The 16,900-nt window shown below is 39.2% G+C and overlaps 1 protein-coding gene across 1 annotated transcript in view; it reads left to right on the top strand.

The window, feature by feature from the left end:
* PCDH19 (protocadherin 19) overlaps positions 1–16,369 on the top strand; it is a 120,729-nt gene extending 104,360 nt beyond the window's left edge. The window contains 1 exon segment of the mRNA XM_032257766.1: positions 10,562–16,369. Coding sequence (XP_032113657.1) covers positions 10,562–11,160 — 599 coding nt within the window. The 3' untranslated portion in view covers positions 11,161–16,369.
* Positions 16,370–16,900: the final 531 nt, after the last annotated feature.

Here is a 16,900-nt window from a genome sequence, read left to right as displayed (position 1 = left end):
CCTTCCTTCCTTCCTTCCTTCCTTCCTTCCTTCCTTCCTTCCTTCCTTCCTTCCTTTTCCATTGAGCCCATTGCTGCTGTACTTGCCTTGTTATATTACAGAGACAGGATCAATAACAGTGCAGGAGAAAGCACTATTAACTATTGTTAGGATAGAAAACTCGCAGGTCTATGACAAATGTATTTTCAACTGGATGTCAGAAGGTACTAGATCTCTCTAACACCTGTATATAGTGTACAGGGAACCACACAGAGGCTAAGAGGACACTTGACTTTAATGTTTCTCAAGTTCTAAATTTACTTTACTGCCTCTGACAAAGCTACATAGTTTACGTTGTATCTTTCTGTAGTGTTATATGATAAAATAGTTATTTCTACTTTTAGGAGTTACACAGTATCTGGGGCATTGACCAATATTCTTTCTTCTTTCTGTGCATTTTTCATTCAATTCAATTCAATTATTATTGACAGTTTAATTGACAGCTCTGTGCTGGATGCTTTGCTATGTTGAGATAGATATAATCTTTGCTCATACAGAGCTTAAAAGGTAACAGAAAATATAGACATTAAACAAGTATGGTTGTCTCTTGGCATCCATGGGGGATTGATTCCAGGACCGCTGAGGATACAAAAGTCTGTGCATACTCAAGTCCTGCAGTTGACCCTGGTGAATCTGGTAGAACCTGTGGATAAATGAAAAATCAGCCCTACAAATCTGAAGGTTTTTGCATCCCACAGTTATTGTATTTTCTATTCACATTTTGTGGCAGATGCAGAACCTGCATATACAGAGGGCTGACCATATTTATTTTTAAAAATCTACATGTAAGTGGACCCATGTAATTCAAACTCTTGTTGTTCAAGGGTCACAACTGTAATTATGCTTGTGATGAATGTTATAAAAGGAAAGTACTATGAGATCTACCTCTGTCTAAAGGATCACAGAAGGACTCCCTGGGAGAATGAAATTTAAATGGAGACTAAAGGGATAATGTATTAATCATGAATCGTGTTTAACCGCTAGTAATAAAGCCAGCCCTCTCTTACTAAGAAAATTAATAAATGTCTTAAATAAGAGAGATTTATTTTTCCTCTTATTAAAAGAAGCTCAAGTCTGGTGAGGGTAGCTCCACAATATCTTTAATAACCCAGGGTCCTTATATCTTTCTATTCTACCACACAGGCACATGGCTTCTATCTTCAGGGTTGCCTCATGGTAGTAAGATGGATGTTGCAGCACCAGTCATTATGTCTCCATTCCAGACAGGACAAAGCAGGAAGGAATGAAGACAAAATAGTCTCCTACCTAAGTCAGCTCTTCCCTTTTAGGGAATTTTCTTAACATCTTGCCTTGATAACATTGGTCCAATCTTATGTTACATGGCCATCCTTGTCTACAAGGGGACCTATGAAATGTAGTTTCTTTTAGCTGAGCACATTCCCATCCCTGATAGAAATGGGGCTTTGTTTCTATTTAACAAAAATAGATAAAGATATTTGGCAGGCAATTAGTTATCTCTGCTTCAGATGAGTAGGAGTTTGGTAGATCAAGGGTAGGTGGTACACTTCTCAATAATTATGTTTCCTTGATTAGGCACATGTGACCAATTTTAACAGCACTAAACTTCTTCATAATTGTTGCCATAATGTCTTCCATTATATCACACAAAAATGGCCCTGCTTTGGTTATAGATTGTCTTGTTCATGAGGGTATGTAGAATAAGCTTAGTGGATGTATAAGAGTACAATTCAGGAGGCTTTTCTGATATACACATCACTTGCTTGTTGCTTTTATTACTGGTGCCTCTTACAAGTAGCCAACTACTTGAGCTCTCAGGAACTGGAACTCACTTTAACTTTTTTCTGCTTCATTGATTGCAGATCATTTCTGAAGAGGAAACATATTGCTCTCTTGTAACCGTAACCTTGAACTACTTTAGTGTTGTATTTTTGTCTATGATCAGTTGTATCTTTGAGTTAATACATCCAAACTCTGAATCACAGTAAAGAACTGCCAGTATTATCGAACACATCCATTGTGACTGGATATTATACAAACCCAGCAGAGCCTCTTAGCTCCTATATTCCACCAGGACTTTGAAAGTTTTAGCAAAGCCTGAGATGATGTTTTCATCATTTTCTTGTATTACTTTGGTGGGGACCACGGGTAGGCTCTTTCTAGTGTGGAAGCACATTGTTTGTCCACATCTGAGGTGATGGCAGTTTCATGTCCTGAGCAGAGTAGTAATTGATGCATAAAGTTTTGCTATTATCTGCATAAAATAACACATTCTGGTCTTTTTCTATTTGAATTACTTCCTTAAACCATCATGACTTAGTCATTACTGCCTGTTATGCCTCCTGTAACCTCACAAGACTGATGCTTTTAAGATTTTTTTGTTGTTTTTTGGCCAGGGGTTTTGGAATTCTCTCACCAAATTTCCTGATGACAAATTGCGGCCCACAAATACTTATTACTATCTAGATTGAAGAAACTTCCTTTTTTATGGTATAAAATAATCAGATTTGTTTTGAACTAAGGAGTTATCTGGTCTCAAGATTTGTGTTCCTCTTCCAAATTTATGAACTCTCTTTTTCTTGTTTGTTTTTGCAAATCCTAGGAACAACTTCAGAAGAAAGGAAAACCAATTTACAATTGCAAATTCATCAGTCAACCCTAATCATGAGCATGTTTAAATTAAAGACACCTGCCTTCATTCATCTATACATGAATTTCCACAACTATGTGTGGATTTTAGAATGCTGCATTTTGCTTTGCTTAGGTTCAGGTCAGAACTTTCAAATAAAAATGTAGCAAAGTCTCAAGTCACAAATAGGCTAATAAGAAGAATCTTAGCAGGAAATTAGTGAATTGTTAGTCCACCTCTCTATATAAGCTGGATCCAGCACCTTGACAGTTTATGATGATATAAAATGGTTCTTCTCTAGTCTCATAGCTCCATTCCCAGCCACTATACTATATAAGGGGTGGCACAGAATCTTTACAAGTCCTATACAATTACAGAAGTAGTGTTTTTTATTTTTATTTTTTTACATCTGGTCTGTCTTCATTGCTATTTTTAAGGGGCTTTGTATTGTGATTTTCCTACATTTACTACACACTTAATTTCTTTACTAAACTGGAATTTTGATTTTTGAAAGGTAATTCATCTGCAGTATATTTATGAATGTAAATTACCCTGTGCTGGGCAGAGATGCTCTTTCTGCCTGTCTATATTAACCATTTTTTATTTCATGTATAAAGTGGCTATGAACATTTTTTTTAAAGATAAAGAAGAAAGAAAGAGAGAAAGAAAGAAAGAAAAAAAGAATGAAGGAGAGGAAGAAAGAGGAAGAGGGAGAGAGAATGGAAGTGTTGCTTTATTGCCCAGGCTAGAATGCAGTCTAAAAATGGGTATTGAAAACCTCTTTTATACCAATAATTGTGCTTAATAATGGAGACAGGAAAAAATGAGGGAAGAGAATAACGAACAAGCAGCCAACCAATATTTCATTTAAACCTGTGAGTAGGTGTGATGTGGTGCTAATAAGAGTGTATATTTTATGTATTTAAAGTGGAGAGTTCTATAAATGTTTATTAAGTTTACTTGTTCCGGATCTGAGTTCAAGTCCTGGATATCCTTGTTAATTTTCTATCTCTATTCAAAATAATGTCTAATATTGATGTTGAAGTGTCCCACTATTATTGTATGGGAATCTAAGTCTCTTTATAAGTCTTATGTGTCTGGGTGTTCCTGTATTGGGTGCATATATATTTAGGATCGTTAGCTCTTCTTGTTGCACTGATCCTTTTACTGTTATGTAATGTCCTTCTTTGCCTCTTTTGATCTTCGTTGCTTTAAAGTCTATTTTATCAGAGGTGAGAATTGCAACTCCTGCTTTTTATTTATTTATTTATTTATTTTTGCTCTCCATTTGGTTGGTAAATCTTTCTCCATCCCTTTGTTTAGAGTCTTTGTGTATCCTTGTATGTGAGATGGGTCTGGATGAAGCATACTGATGGGTTTTGGCTGTGTCTTTTGATTGGGGGATGTAGTTGATTTAAATTTAGGATTAATAATAATATATGTGAGTTTAATACTGCCATTTGATGTTAGCTGGCTGTTTTGCCCATTAGTTGATGTAAATTCTTCGTTATGTTGATGCTCTTTACTTTTTGGTATATTTTTGGAAAGGCTGATATTGGTTGTTCCTTTCTATGTGTAGTGGTTCTTTCAGAAGCTCTTGTAAAGCAGGCCTGGTGGTGATGAAATCTCTGAGTACTTACTTGTTCACAAAAAATTTTATTTTTCCTTCACTTATGAAGCTTAGTTTGGCAGGATATAAAATTCTGGGTTGAAAGTTCTTTTCTTTAAGGATGTTGAATATTGGCTCCCACTCTCTTCTGGCTTGTAGGGTTTCTGCTGAGAGATCTGCTGTGAGTCTGATGGACTTCCCTTTGTGGGTAACCCGACCTTTCTCTCTGGATGCCCTTAGCATTTTCTCCTTCATTTCAACCCTGGTAAATCTGATGATTATGTGCCTTGAGGTTGGTCTTCTTGAGGAATATCTTTGTGGTGTTCTCTGTATTATCTGGGGTTGAATATTGTCCTGCCTTGCTAGGTTGGGAAAGTTTTCCTGAATAATATCCTGAAGTGTATTTTCCAGCTTGGATTCATTCTTTTTGTCACATTCAGGTACACCTATCAAACGTAGATTAGGTCTTTTCACATAGTCCCATATTTCTTGGAGACTTTGCTCATTCCTTTTTATCATTTTTTCTCTAATCTTGTCTTGTTTTATTTCATTAAATTGGTCTTCGACCTCTGATATCCTTTCTTCTGCTTGATCAATTCAGCTGTTAAAACTTGTGCATACTTTGCGAAGTTCTCGTGTTGTGTTTTTCAGCTCCATTAATTCACTTATATTCCTCTCTAAATTGTCTATTCTTGTTAGCATTTTGTCAAACCTTTTTTCAAAGTTCTTAGTTTCTTTACATTGGTTTAGAACAAGTTCTTTTAATTCCCAGAAGTTTCTTATCATCCACCTTTTGAAGGCTGCTTCTGTTAATGCAACACACTCGTTCTCCATCAGGCCTTGTTCCGTTGCTGATGAGGAACTGTGATCCCCTGTAGAGGGAGAGGCGTTCTGATTTTGGGTATTCTCAGCTTTTTTAGGCTGGTTTCTTCCCTTCGTTATAAATTTATCCATCTGTCGTCTTTGTAATTATCGACTTTCTAATTAGGTTTCTGAGTGGACGTCCAACTTGTTGATTCCCAGTGCCGGAATCTGAGCAACCCACTGCACCGGCCACAAGACTCGTGCTGGCGACCCGAGGGGCGCCTCTGCTGGGATCTCCTGGTCCGTGAGCAACAAAAATTCATCTGAAAGTGTGCCATCCTCTCGTTCGCTGCACTTTCACTGGGAGTTACTATCCCGAGCTGCTAGTGATCAGCCATCTTGGATCTCTCTCTCTCTCTCTTTTTTTTTTTTTCTGAATAAGTAGTAACAACTTTATTTTAACTCAATGTATTGAAATGCAAAAAATATTTTCAGCAACAGGATACAAGTATTATGTATCTTATAATTAACATCAGCTAATTAAAAACGAGGCTGCAAAGTTCAATATAAGTTTTTATACATTTGAATCTTGAAAATCAATTTCCCCAAGAACTAATTTTTAAATAATTTTTGCAGAACTTCATTTTCAAAAATGAGACTCACATGAGTTATATCTTCATATTTTAAAACAATGCAAAATTTACTGGGTTACAGTATACAATGATAAACTCTGACAACAGAAAAATTTAAATATAAGAATTTCTTTTCAAACATAAAGTTCACATACTGCAAACAGAAGACACCGTGTGATTTCATTCCTAGTAAGGAGGAAGTCTTGCATATGGTAGGCACTCAATATTTGTTCAACTGGACCTAAAATTTACATCATTCCATGAACAGTTAAATAAAGGAGAGCTCATTAATTTGTATAAAAGAGGTTTGTAAAATACACTTATGTGTGCGGAAAGTGCTGTCTTTATAGTCTGAGAACACTAAAACAAACCCACTCACCTACCCATCTTTTTTTAAAGAATACAATGAATATTTTTATCTTATCCATCAAGGAGCATCCAGGTCCAAGTCAGAATAATTCACCTCTTCAAGTATACTTGGCTCTAAGTCAAATATACTTAAGTATGTTGAATTGGATTTTCACAATCCCTGTTCTATTTTAGTGGCTTTGAACATTTTTTAAGCTAAATTAGATTTCATTGAAATTGTATAGACAAAATGTCACAAAATATCTGAAACACAAAAATAAGAAACAGCAACTCAGTGCCCTTGGTAAGGACTTAAAAGGAGCAGGCACTCAAGGATGCTCGTGCCAAGCAGCAGCAGCTGGAGGAAGCCCTGCAGAAGGCCAAGCAGGACATGGCACGGCAGCTGCGTGACTACCAGGAGCTGATGAACGTCAAACTGGCCCTGGACATCGAGATCGCCACCTACCGCAAGCTACTGGAGCGTGAGGAGAGCCGGCTGGAGTCTGGGATGCAGAACATGAATATCCACACGAAGGCCACCAGCGGCTATGCAGGTGGTCTGAGCTCTGCCTATGGGGGCCTCACAAGCCCCGGCCTCAGCTACAGCCTGGGCTCCAGCTTGGGCTCTAGCGCGGGCTCCACCTTCAGCCATACCAGCTCCACCAAGGCTGTGGTTGTGACGAAGATTGAGACCCGCGATGGGAGGCTGGAGTCCGAGTCCTCTGACGTCCTGCCCAAGTGAACAGCTGCAACAGCCCCTCCCAGCCTGCCCCTCCTGAGGCTGCCCCAGAGCCCGGGAGGGAGGTTGCTGTACAGGGGAGCATAGGGAACGGGAGACCCACCCAATGCTCAGCCCTAGCCCTCAGCCCACCCGCGGGGAGTTTACTGCCTGGGGAGCCCCCTTGCCCATGCCTCCAGCTGCAAAACAATTCAATTGGCTTTTTTTTTTTTTTTTTTTTTGGTCCAAAATAAAATCTCAGCTAGCTCGGAAAAAAAAATAATAATACGGTTATCAGATCCAAGCCAAGGATGAGACATTGTGAGTAAAAGAGTCTCTTAGATTCACATCTTCACTTGCATGAGGTGATAGCAGTGCATATAAGTTTACATAAGTAATCTGAGAAAACTGCATATGATTCCAGCTCATATGGAGCTGGAGTAGGCTCTATGAGCTTGGTAGGGAGGCTTAGACTGATTGCATTTTTGGGTATGTCCTGAGTTAGTCTACTTTTCCCTTTTCCCAGACAGTGATTGTTTCATTCAGACAATGTGTAAGCTGAAGGCAAGTACTACCTATGCAGAGAAGTCTCAGAGAAGATTGAATTCCTTGCTCTTGTCTTCCTATATTTATAAGACCTTGGAGGTGTCTGCCTCTGGGCTCCCTATTCTCCCTCCCTGTATTCTGGGGTTCCAGGTCTCCTCATGCAGTTAATTTGAGGCAGCCTAGTATAGGGAAGGAGCACTGTACTTGGATTCAGGGTGGCACATGGGTGGCATTCTCCTATTGAATGGTGTTGAAAAAAACTGAATCTCAAAATCAGAGGACAGTCACTTCATATTAAAAACTCAAAGAAGGCCAGGCATGGTGGGTCACGCCTGTATCCCAGCACTTTGGGAGGCTGAGGCAGGCGGATCACGAGGTCAGAAGTTCGAGACCAGCCTGGCTAACATGGTGAAACCCCGTCTCTACTAAAAATACAAAAATTAGCCGAGCGGGTGGCGCATACCTGTAGTCCCAGCTACTCGAGTGGCTGAGGCAGGAGAATCCCTTGAACTTGGGAGGCAGAGGTTGCAGTTAACCGCGATCATGCCACTGCACTCCAGCCTGGGTGACAACAGAGCAAGACTTCATCTCAAAAAAAATTAAAAAAAACAAAAAAACGAAAAAACAACTGTCAAATAAATAAAAGCTTCATGTTGAGAACATTGGGCAGATTCTACTCAATTGTACTTCACTACTGTTCTGCTTTAAAAGTGTGAGCAAGTGGCCTGCAATATCAGTCTTAATCTGGCTGGGATTTTCTTTTCATAGTTGCTCATATGGTTTCAGGGCTGGCTGGGAGTTTCTTAGTTGCTCACATGTCCATGGTTTCAGGGCTCTAAGGTTAGGTCTTTATGCTTTTATGTATTTCAGTTAGGGACAAAAAGGACAGAGATCTTGCAGCTTTCTGATCATTTTTTGTTGGTTTCCAGGGAATTTTACTCTGATTTGTAGAAATTGAAATAATTTATTGAACTTTCCCCTGACTTGCACCTGCTTACTCTCTCTACCCTGAAACACTCTTACTAATTTTTTAGAGGTATTATTTGAAAAGGTACCAGATAGGCCTCAGTAGAGACGAAGAGGCAAAAGCAGCTTAATGGGAAACCCTAAAGATGTGACTTCTGTTCTAGTAAAGTGATCTTGGGACCTCCTGGAGAAAGCACTATATTTGGAGGAAACTGATTAAAAGTGGATCAACTAACTCTTCCACTCATTCTGTTTAGTCTACACAAAGTGCTTCTCAAGTACATCCCAACACGCTTCCCTTACTTTCATATTTTCTGCCTCTCAGGTACATATGTATGTTGAATGATAACAGGGCATCAGATGGCAACTGAGAGAGTTTGCAGGGAAGGGGCAGAGAAAGGGCTTTGATAGACCTTTCATTTTTGCAGAAGTGGCCATGCAGCCTGATGTGGAATTGTGCTGGAATTTTCATGAAACATTGTCCTATCTATGTGGAAGGCACTTTCTCTGTTGGTGATGTTCACTTGTTATTTGGTTCCCACTGTGCAAAATTCTGAGTGTTTTATTTCGCCACTGGAAAGGGGCTGAAAGGGTCCATTGGCAAATTATGTCCGGGGACACTGAAGAGGTCTTGTCTTTAGTTTGTTTTTAAGTAGCTTAAGTGAGGTCAGGGACCATGCCCAGAATTGTGTTGAAATCTGGATTTAGCTTAGATTAGATCCTTGATATTTAACAAGCTTCTAATATCCTTCCTCCAAACAATGAAGTGTACAGCCAATTCAACCATTATTCCTTGAGCCCTCTTCCTTGTTCCCCTTCACCAAAGAACTTTTGATGAATGAGGCAGAGCAATTCCTTGCTTTGTTATGCCATTTACTCTTTAATGAAGCAACCAAAAAATGCCAACAAAATAGAAATACAAGTATACAAGGAAGGTGTGTTATATATAGATTGATGCCAGGTAAGACTGAATTGCAGACGTCTTCCCCTGGCAAAAAATCAGTCACAGTATATATATATATATATACACACACATATATATATATATGTGTGTGTGTGTGTGTGTATATATATATACACACACACATATACACACACACATACACACACATGCACACATATATATGTATATGTATATGTATGTATATTTTATATACATATGTATATATATGTATTTTCTGTAAATGTTAAGCTGCTCATATTTTGATGCATTATGCAATGTGATGAGAATTTTTACTAGGTCATCCTCTTGTAAGAATGTAACATAAATATAATTAGTTCTGGAAAACTAGGGCTATAAAACAAACATTGAGATTAACAGTTTTCCAGTAACAGGCAGAAGTTAACCCTGGGTTCATGCTTGATAAAGCCTGTGTAGTAAGCCTCTCTGAGAGCCAAATTGAAGCTTTAACCCTTAGTGAACCTGACCTGGAAAGAGAAATGTATGTCTCCCCAATAATTATGAATTGTAACTGCTGAGATCTTGCAGGATAGAATTAAAATAATCCATGAATATTTTCTTTATTTTAAGAAGTATTTCTCCAACAAAACTGCAGATAAGAAAGATAAGGAAGGATGGCTAGTTGGGTCTAATTAACGATGCTCAACATGTGACTGATGTTTACATAGGGCCAATTGAAACTTATGAGTCAGCTGGAAAGAAGGGATCTCAGTATATTCCTTCTGATGGCAAATAAAGTCATGGAAGTGGCATAGTGAGGAGACTGGCTGGTGGGACTGGTGGTCAAAAGGAAGGGGTGTGATTGGGTTTTCATAGAGAGTAGGATATCAATCTAAAATTAAGCACTGTGTATCAGTGATGGGTAGGGTGGAAGGGTGTTGGGCAGTGCTGTTGTTCAAAAATATGGCGAAGGCTTCTTAAATATACTGACTGTTGCTTTCCCTTCCCTGCCTCCACTCCCTCATCTCCTGAATCCAGTTTCAAACATAGGTGATTTTTAGCAGGAGTTGTTGATAAAAATGCTTGACTCTCAGCACCTTGATGTGCCGGATAAACTTTAGAATATGTATGTATTTTCATCATAATGTGTTTCTCTTTAGTTGTTTAGTTTTGTCAGTAGTGGGAACCTTAAAAGGGATGTACATAGGGGAAGATCTACAGCCTTTTAATAATCCAGTTCTTCATACTTGTCCCAAAAGGCAATAAAGGACTATCTAAAAGTGCCATTTCCCAGAGGGGTCTGTGGATATCTAAGAAACCAGAACACTGGGGAGTAACAGTGATTCCTGGGAAAAGCTGATGAAATTGGTATTTTCTTTTGTTCAAACAGATCAGAATGAGGGATTTCATTGCCGGGAAGAATGCCGGATTCTTGGCCACTCTGACAGGTGCTGGATGCCCCGGAATCCCATGCCCATCCGTTCCAAGTCCCCAGAGCATGTGAGGAACATCATTGCGCTGTCCATTGAAGCTGCTGCTGCTGATGTTGAGCCTTATGACGACTGCGGCCCCACCAAACGGACTTTCGCAACCTTTGGGAAAGATGTCAGCAACCACCCGGCTGAGGAGAGGCCCACCCTGAAAGGCAAGAGGACTGTCGATGTGACCATCTGCAGCCCCAAGGTCAACAGCGTTATCCGGGAGGCAGGCAATGGCTGTGAGGCGATTAGCCCTGTCACCTCCCCGCTCCACCTCAAGAGCCCTCTACCCACCAAGCCTTCCGTGTCTTACACCATTGCGCTGGCTCCCCCGGCCCGTGATCTGGAGCAGTATGTCAACAATGTCAACAATGGCCCTTCTCGTCCCTCTGAAGCTGAGCCCCGTGGAGCTGACAGCGAGAAAGTCATGCATGAGGTCAACCCCATTCTGAAGGAAGGTCGCAACAAAGAGTCCCCTGGTGTGAAGCGTCTGAAGGATATCGTTCTCTAAACCAGTCTCCAGGAAGAACAGAAAGAAACCACACTGGCTAGTGAAGAAGCAGGACCTGCTTGTTTTAATTGCTCACCAATGGTTCGTTCTCAAGTGGCTATATTTCAGAGCTTTCCCTAAATGTATTGTTTATAGATAACTTATCATTCCGTGACAATCCCTTGTTTCAACAGGCAGCAGGGGTGTTCAGTTGGAGCAAATTAGCTTTGGCTTGAGTTGTTCATGGGGCCTTGATGTTGGGGAAACAGAGACAAATTCAGTTGTGAAAAGTATTATGTATTAAGTGTTTGAATTTATATATTTTTCTATGTCAAAATTATAATATAAATTACCATTGTTTGTGGAGGATTACATTAAAAAAAGAAAAAAAAAAAAAAAAAAAAGAAAGCTCTGGACACCTTTAATAAGCTCGCCACTGTTTTTTGTAGTGTAGACAAGTTAATGGTCATTTATTGTGTACTATTCATTGATTCAGTGATGTGAAATTGAGCCCCCAAAAGGTTGTTTCCAAAGCTCAAGTACTTTCCAATGCCGCTACTTTGCTGTGGACACCCCTGCTTTAAAAACCCTTTTGCTAGCTGTGCTATTGTTGTATTTGATATTGCAAATTGCTATGTGTGTGGTGATGGCAAAAGGCTTTTAAAGGTTGGTGTTTTCTTTTTCTTAAAAAAATAATAAAACTACAGACAAAAACAAAGTGCAAACAACTGAGACAGCAAATGAATGAGCAACACCACTCATATAGATTGAGTACTTGGAGGATACTCATGTTTTTTAACCCATGTAGTGATTGCTCACCACCTTGCAAAGTATTTTTCCTGCCTTTCAGTGGTCTGCCCAGGTCCATGATAGATCATAGCAGAAAGTCATTTTTGGATAGGCTGCTATCTAATTTATAGTTGTCAGAAATACTGTGCTGAAAGTTTTATGACATTCATCTTTTAAATTTTCAGGTCCTGAACAGGAAAGTTGCTCCTGAAGTTATGTTTCCAGCCTTAGAATTCCCTCTCTCCTATCATCTAAAACTGAAAATGACTGAATCTATTTTAAGATCTAAATTAGCATCTCTTCAGACACACACTTCCTGATTCAGTGTTTCCCAATCATGATTAGAATTAGACTGCAAAGCACGTCATGGGCTGGAATTGAGAACTCCATGTTGCTCTGTATCTTAGGCTTATACATAGGGATAGAGTAAGCAGTACAAAGTGTACATATTGGAAAAGACAGGTAACAGGTAACAGCATCACTAATCCAATTACTGTGCCTTCTAAATGGAGACACTCAGACACTTGAACTCGTCTTTTTATGACTAATACTTTTTTGATTAAAAATGTGAACACGAAAATATTAAAAGTTCCTTAGATTTAGCTAACTCTTTTTGCTGTAGGCTACCAATACACCCTTTTTAAATTAACAAACTTTACATCCTTTTTTTCCATTTTAACATTCCTTTAGCTCCCTCATTTATCTTTTGTCTATTAATATTCGCTACCCAACATAGTATTTTTGCAGCCTAAGAATTCATTATTTAAAAATAAGCTAAAGAAATATGTCACCTTTGTTCTGCCTTGGTCTTAAGAGAGTTGTTTCTAGAGAAACAAGTTTTATGGTTCTGTTTTCATTTGTTTCATTTTTTGAAATTCAAGAGTACACAGAAAGAAGGCCTAGAGGTTAGAGCACTAGAATGCAAAAGAGGATTTATTTTCTTAAGTTTAGATAGATAAGTCAGCTCTTTTGAATGTTTTACTTATTTTTGCCTGAGTTCCTAGCTTTACACATTACTAGGAATATGTTCTTTTATGGGAGGGAGAAGGGTTTTGAGGGAGGGGGTGGGTAAGGCAGTAGGGATGGGGTTAGGTAGGGGAGAACATTTCTGAAAAAGAACCTATAATGAAGCTACAAATCCATCCTTATTTCTTATTCAGTGCTGCATACTACCTCATGCAAAATATTGGTGTGGCTGCAAATTTCCCTCTGAAACTGACACAATTAAGGATGAATTATCATAGCATCTTCATTTTTCCTCATTTCATTGCCTCTCATACAGTTTTCTACCTTTGATTTATTTCATTTTGGTAGTAAATTTTAAATTATTTATTTTTCTTTGCAAGTGACTATTTGAGTAACACATTAAAAATTAAAAAAAAAATTCCCTTTAAGTTATGATGACTGCCTATAAAATTTAGACTGTCTCTCACCCTGATCCATCCTGATATTATGTTATTAGCAGCCATTTCAAGGTCACTTTGAAGTCAGACTTCACAGTTTTCTACAGGTGTATTTCTTGCTATGCTCAGTGGGAACGAGGGAGCAGAAAAGATTGTCAAAAGTGGGAACATTGAATGTCACGTGGCTGTTAAGCCAGATAGGCCACTGGTTGCCGTGACTCTTATCATCCAAGTTTTAAATGGTTAGAGTGGCATTGGTATTGGCTTTGCTTTTCTCTTCGGTTTTCTTAATTTCTTTTACCAATTCATCTTCAAGCTATAGATCCATTGTCTTTCCTTATCCAAATACTTTGTTCTCAGTGGGCAGTCAGAGTTTTTTGGCTTCCAAGCCTCACTGAGCATGTTCAGAGAATTCCTCTCATTAAGGCAATACTTTCCCCACAATTGTCTAATGCATGAGTCCTCTCAGAAGCACAAGTGCATCCTGGGAAGGCTTTATAAGCTGGTTTTGTAGACAGGCTGTACCTGCAAATAGGCATTCTGAGCAAGGATCCTAAATTTCCCTTTGGCTCATGTTCCCTTCCCCCCCGCCACACCCCACCTTCTCCTTTTTGGAATGTCTGGTGAAAAGCTACAAGGTCCACAGGGCCAAATATTCTTCCTTTTCCTTCTCTAAACATGTTCCACACTTAAGGGAGCAATTTCGGCTCCTAACTCCTAGGGAGTTCTATTCCATTTATTCTGATGTCCCTTTTAAGGAGGAGTTGGTGTTGAAGTGTGGCATGCTTTAATAACAACTGCTTTGGCAATTCCCCAGACAGGTGAACTACTTCATTCAATATAAGGAGTCTAGTTTACATTGATTGATTGCTTTTCCCCAAATATGGGGATATACAATATAACAAAGGAGAAGAGGGCAATGCCATGTGGAATCCCTTTTTACTTTTCCTTTTAGGGACTAATCTATGAACGTCTTCAGAATGAAACTTACCATCCCTTTGGTCCTCTTAAAGCCAGTAGAGTAAATTATAGCGCACCTTATTGCTGAAATAGGTAATGGACCCCAAAGGATCCTACAGTTTCTCTAGAGTAGTGGTTCTGAAGTGTAGTTCCTGGATCTGCAGCAACAACATTACGTGGGGACTTGGTAGAAGAGCTAATTCTCTGTCCCCACCTAGACCAATTGAATAAAAAATTCTGGGGGTGGGGCCCAAAAATGCTTATGAATCAGATGCCCATTAAAGGTTGAGGGCTTGTTAAAGCACAGGTTGATAGTTCCCTGACAGAGTTTTAAATTCAGTTGGTCTGGGGTGGGGTCTGCATTTTTGTATATCTAAAAATTCCCAGATGATACTAATGCAGCTGATCCAGGGACCATATTTTGAGGACCATTTCTCTAGTAGAAACCTGCCTGTAGAGCTAATTGCACCTAAGGTGTTCATTGAAACAAATTCATTCACTTAGTGATCCACTGATCTCGAATCAAAAATATTTTAAAAAATACAATTTAGATCTCTGAAAACTGGAACCACCCAGAGCATCATCTTGATAGTGTTACTTCGGCATATGACTGACTGATTGTATAAGGGAATTTAGTTGACTTTTCCCTATAACCTTATCATATTTTAAAAAGTAAAAAAATAAAAGTGGTCCACTTAAAGCAGCAAGGACAAAGGGCAGTTTAGGAAGAGGCAGGGTGAAGGGAATAGCTCGACTGGGCATCCAGGGTGAAAAAAGGATTATTATTGTATATAATAGCAGTTCTGGCTGGAATTCCAATCCACTTTCTGAGGATCATTTTGATGTTGAATGTTCCCCAAAGCATTCTGACAAGTTGGTCCACTTGGCTCTTTACCCTGGGTAATAAGACCCTTATAGACTTCGAAAAACTGGCATAAGTGAGCTTAAGAAATCCATTGTATACAGTCCTAGTGTTTGCCTTCTTGGTAAAATTACATTTAAGGATGTCATTTCATGAGTCAAATTGTATCTGCTGACACTGAAGTGTATTGAGATGTTGTTCTTTAGTTTAAATATGTAACAAAGTAATATTCAAAGGGGATGTGTGGGGGTGGGGCTGGGACCGGGTGGCTTTATATTGATAATGAAATATTCCAGAGCAAAACACATTGTCCTAATGAAGTTGTTGCAGCTCTCTTTGTTTTCTTGTGAGGCTGGAATTGGCCTGTGGGTCACTTGTTGTGCAAAAGTGAATTAATTTCAAATAGGAGTCATATTGCTTTTGTGAAACAAAATCTACCACCTTGTCTGAAATATAGATTGGAAGGCGCTCTTGGTAAAGAATAACCCACAAACACCTGATCTTGATTGGAAAGCATTGTAGGTCATTAGGGAAAACGAATGATGCCGACTGTTGCTCCAGCTGTGTTGGCAATTCAAGATGACCTTGTTACTAACCGAAAGTTGCTGTCAACCTTAGCAAAAAAATCAGCTAACACCATTACAGCACTGGTTAGGTAGTTTTTTACTGGCACTGGCTGGCGTTCAGCTGAGGAAGGCTAGGATACAGACTTTAATGACCAAGAGCCAGACTAGCTCAAGCTAGAAATTCAGCAACAAATACCTCCTTGTGCTATTTGAATGCTAAGGTATTAGTTGCAAAAGGCTTACGCCTTCGCTCCTCTAGTGAGGGGAATGAGCCTGATGACACTATTACTGTTTACCTGTCAAACCAGGGTGGAAATTTAGAGGGATGCAAGTACAGTATGTCTCATTAAGCAGTCTGTTGCTAATTATATGAAGATGAAGTTGTTGTATATGCTGATCTGTATGTTATGTACATTTTCACAGTGATTGAATCATTGTAAAAAGAAAAAAGACAAAAAAGAATCACCACTGTCTATTTTATGAAGATGATAAAGCAGCTTTATTAAATTATTACAGTTATGTTTTAAATGGTGTTATCTGCCACATTGTTTCCTTTTATCTGGTGGTTCTCTGTTTCCCCCTTTAAATGTGTTTTCTCTGCTTCAAAAATTTAATGCATTTTAGTATTAAAGGCTATTATGGAAAAATTATTGAGTGTTTGGTGGAATGTGTTTTGGAGAGTGTTTGTTGGCTCACGGGGGGCTACTCTTAGACCTAAGAGGTCACCAGTCCTTAGTGAAGTCATTGATGTTTAGACCCCAAGGGTTCCTTTTGCCTTTTCTATTTCACAGCATTCATGACCCTCCAACTAAGGGGGGCCTCTTCCTCCAGTGGGTTCCACTCATTTCCTGAGTACCTCCTCTGCTTTCTACCCCAGTCAATACCATTGCCTGAATGGTAAAGACTTTCCTGGATGGTACTTTAAACAATAGCGCTAAAGCCATTCTTTAAAATAAATCATTTCAGGGCAACTTGACAGTGAGACTTCTCTGAAGAATTAATTTTAAAAAAGGTGAGAAATAGTGGAGGCTGACAGCAGGGGAAAAGAGAGTTTAAAAAAAAGATGACCTGGCTGCCCCTTTGATGCCTTCAGGTTTGAAAGTGAAGCAACAGGAGAGGCTCTGACTTTGCACAGAACAAGGCTGCAGAGAAAGCCCTGACAAGCTTTCTTCATCCAAGCT

Source organism: Sapajus apella, unplaced genomic scaffold, assembly GCF_009761245.1.
Source record: "Sapajus apella isolate SASKATOON/1434 unplaced genomic scaffold, GSC_monkey_1.0 scaffold98, whole genome shotgun sequence".
Classification (NCBI taxonomy): Eukaryota; Metazoa; Chordata; class Mammalia; order Primates; family Cebidae; genus Sapajus; species Sapajus apella.
The sequence above is the reverse complement of the archived record's forward strand: the minus strand, read 5'-3'. Positions and strand labels throughout refer to the sequence as shown.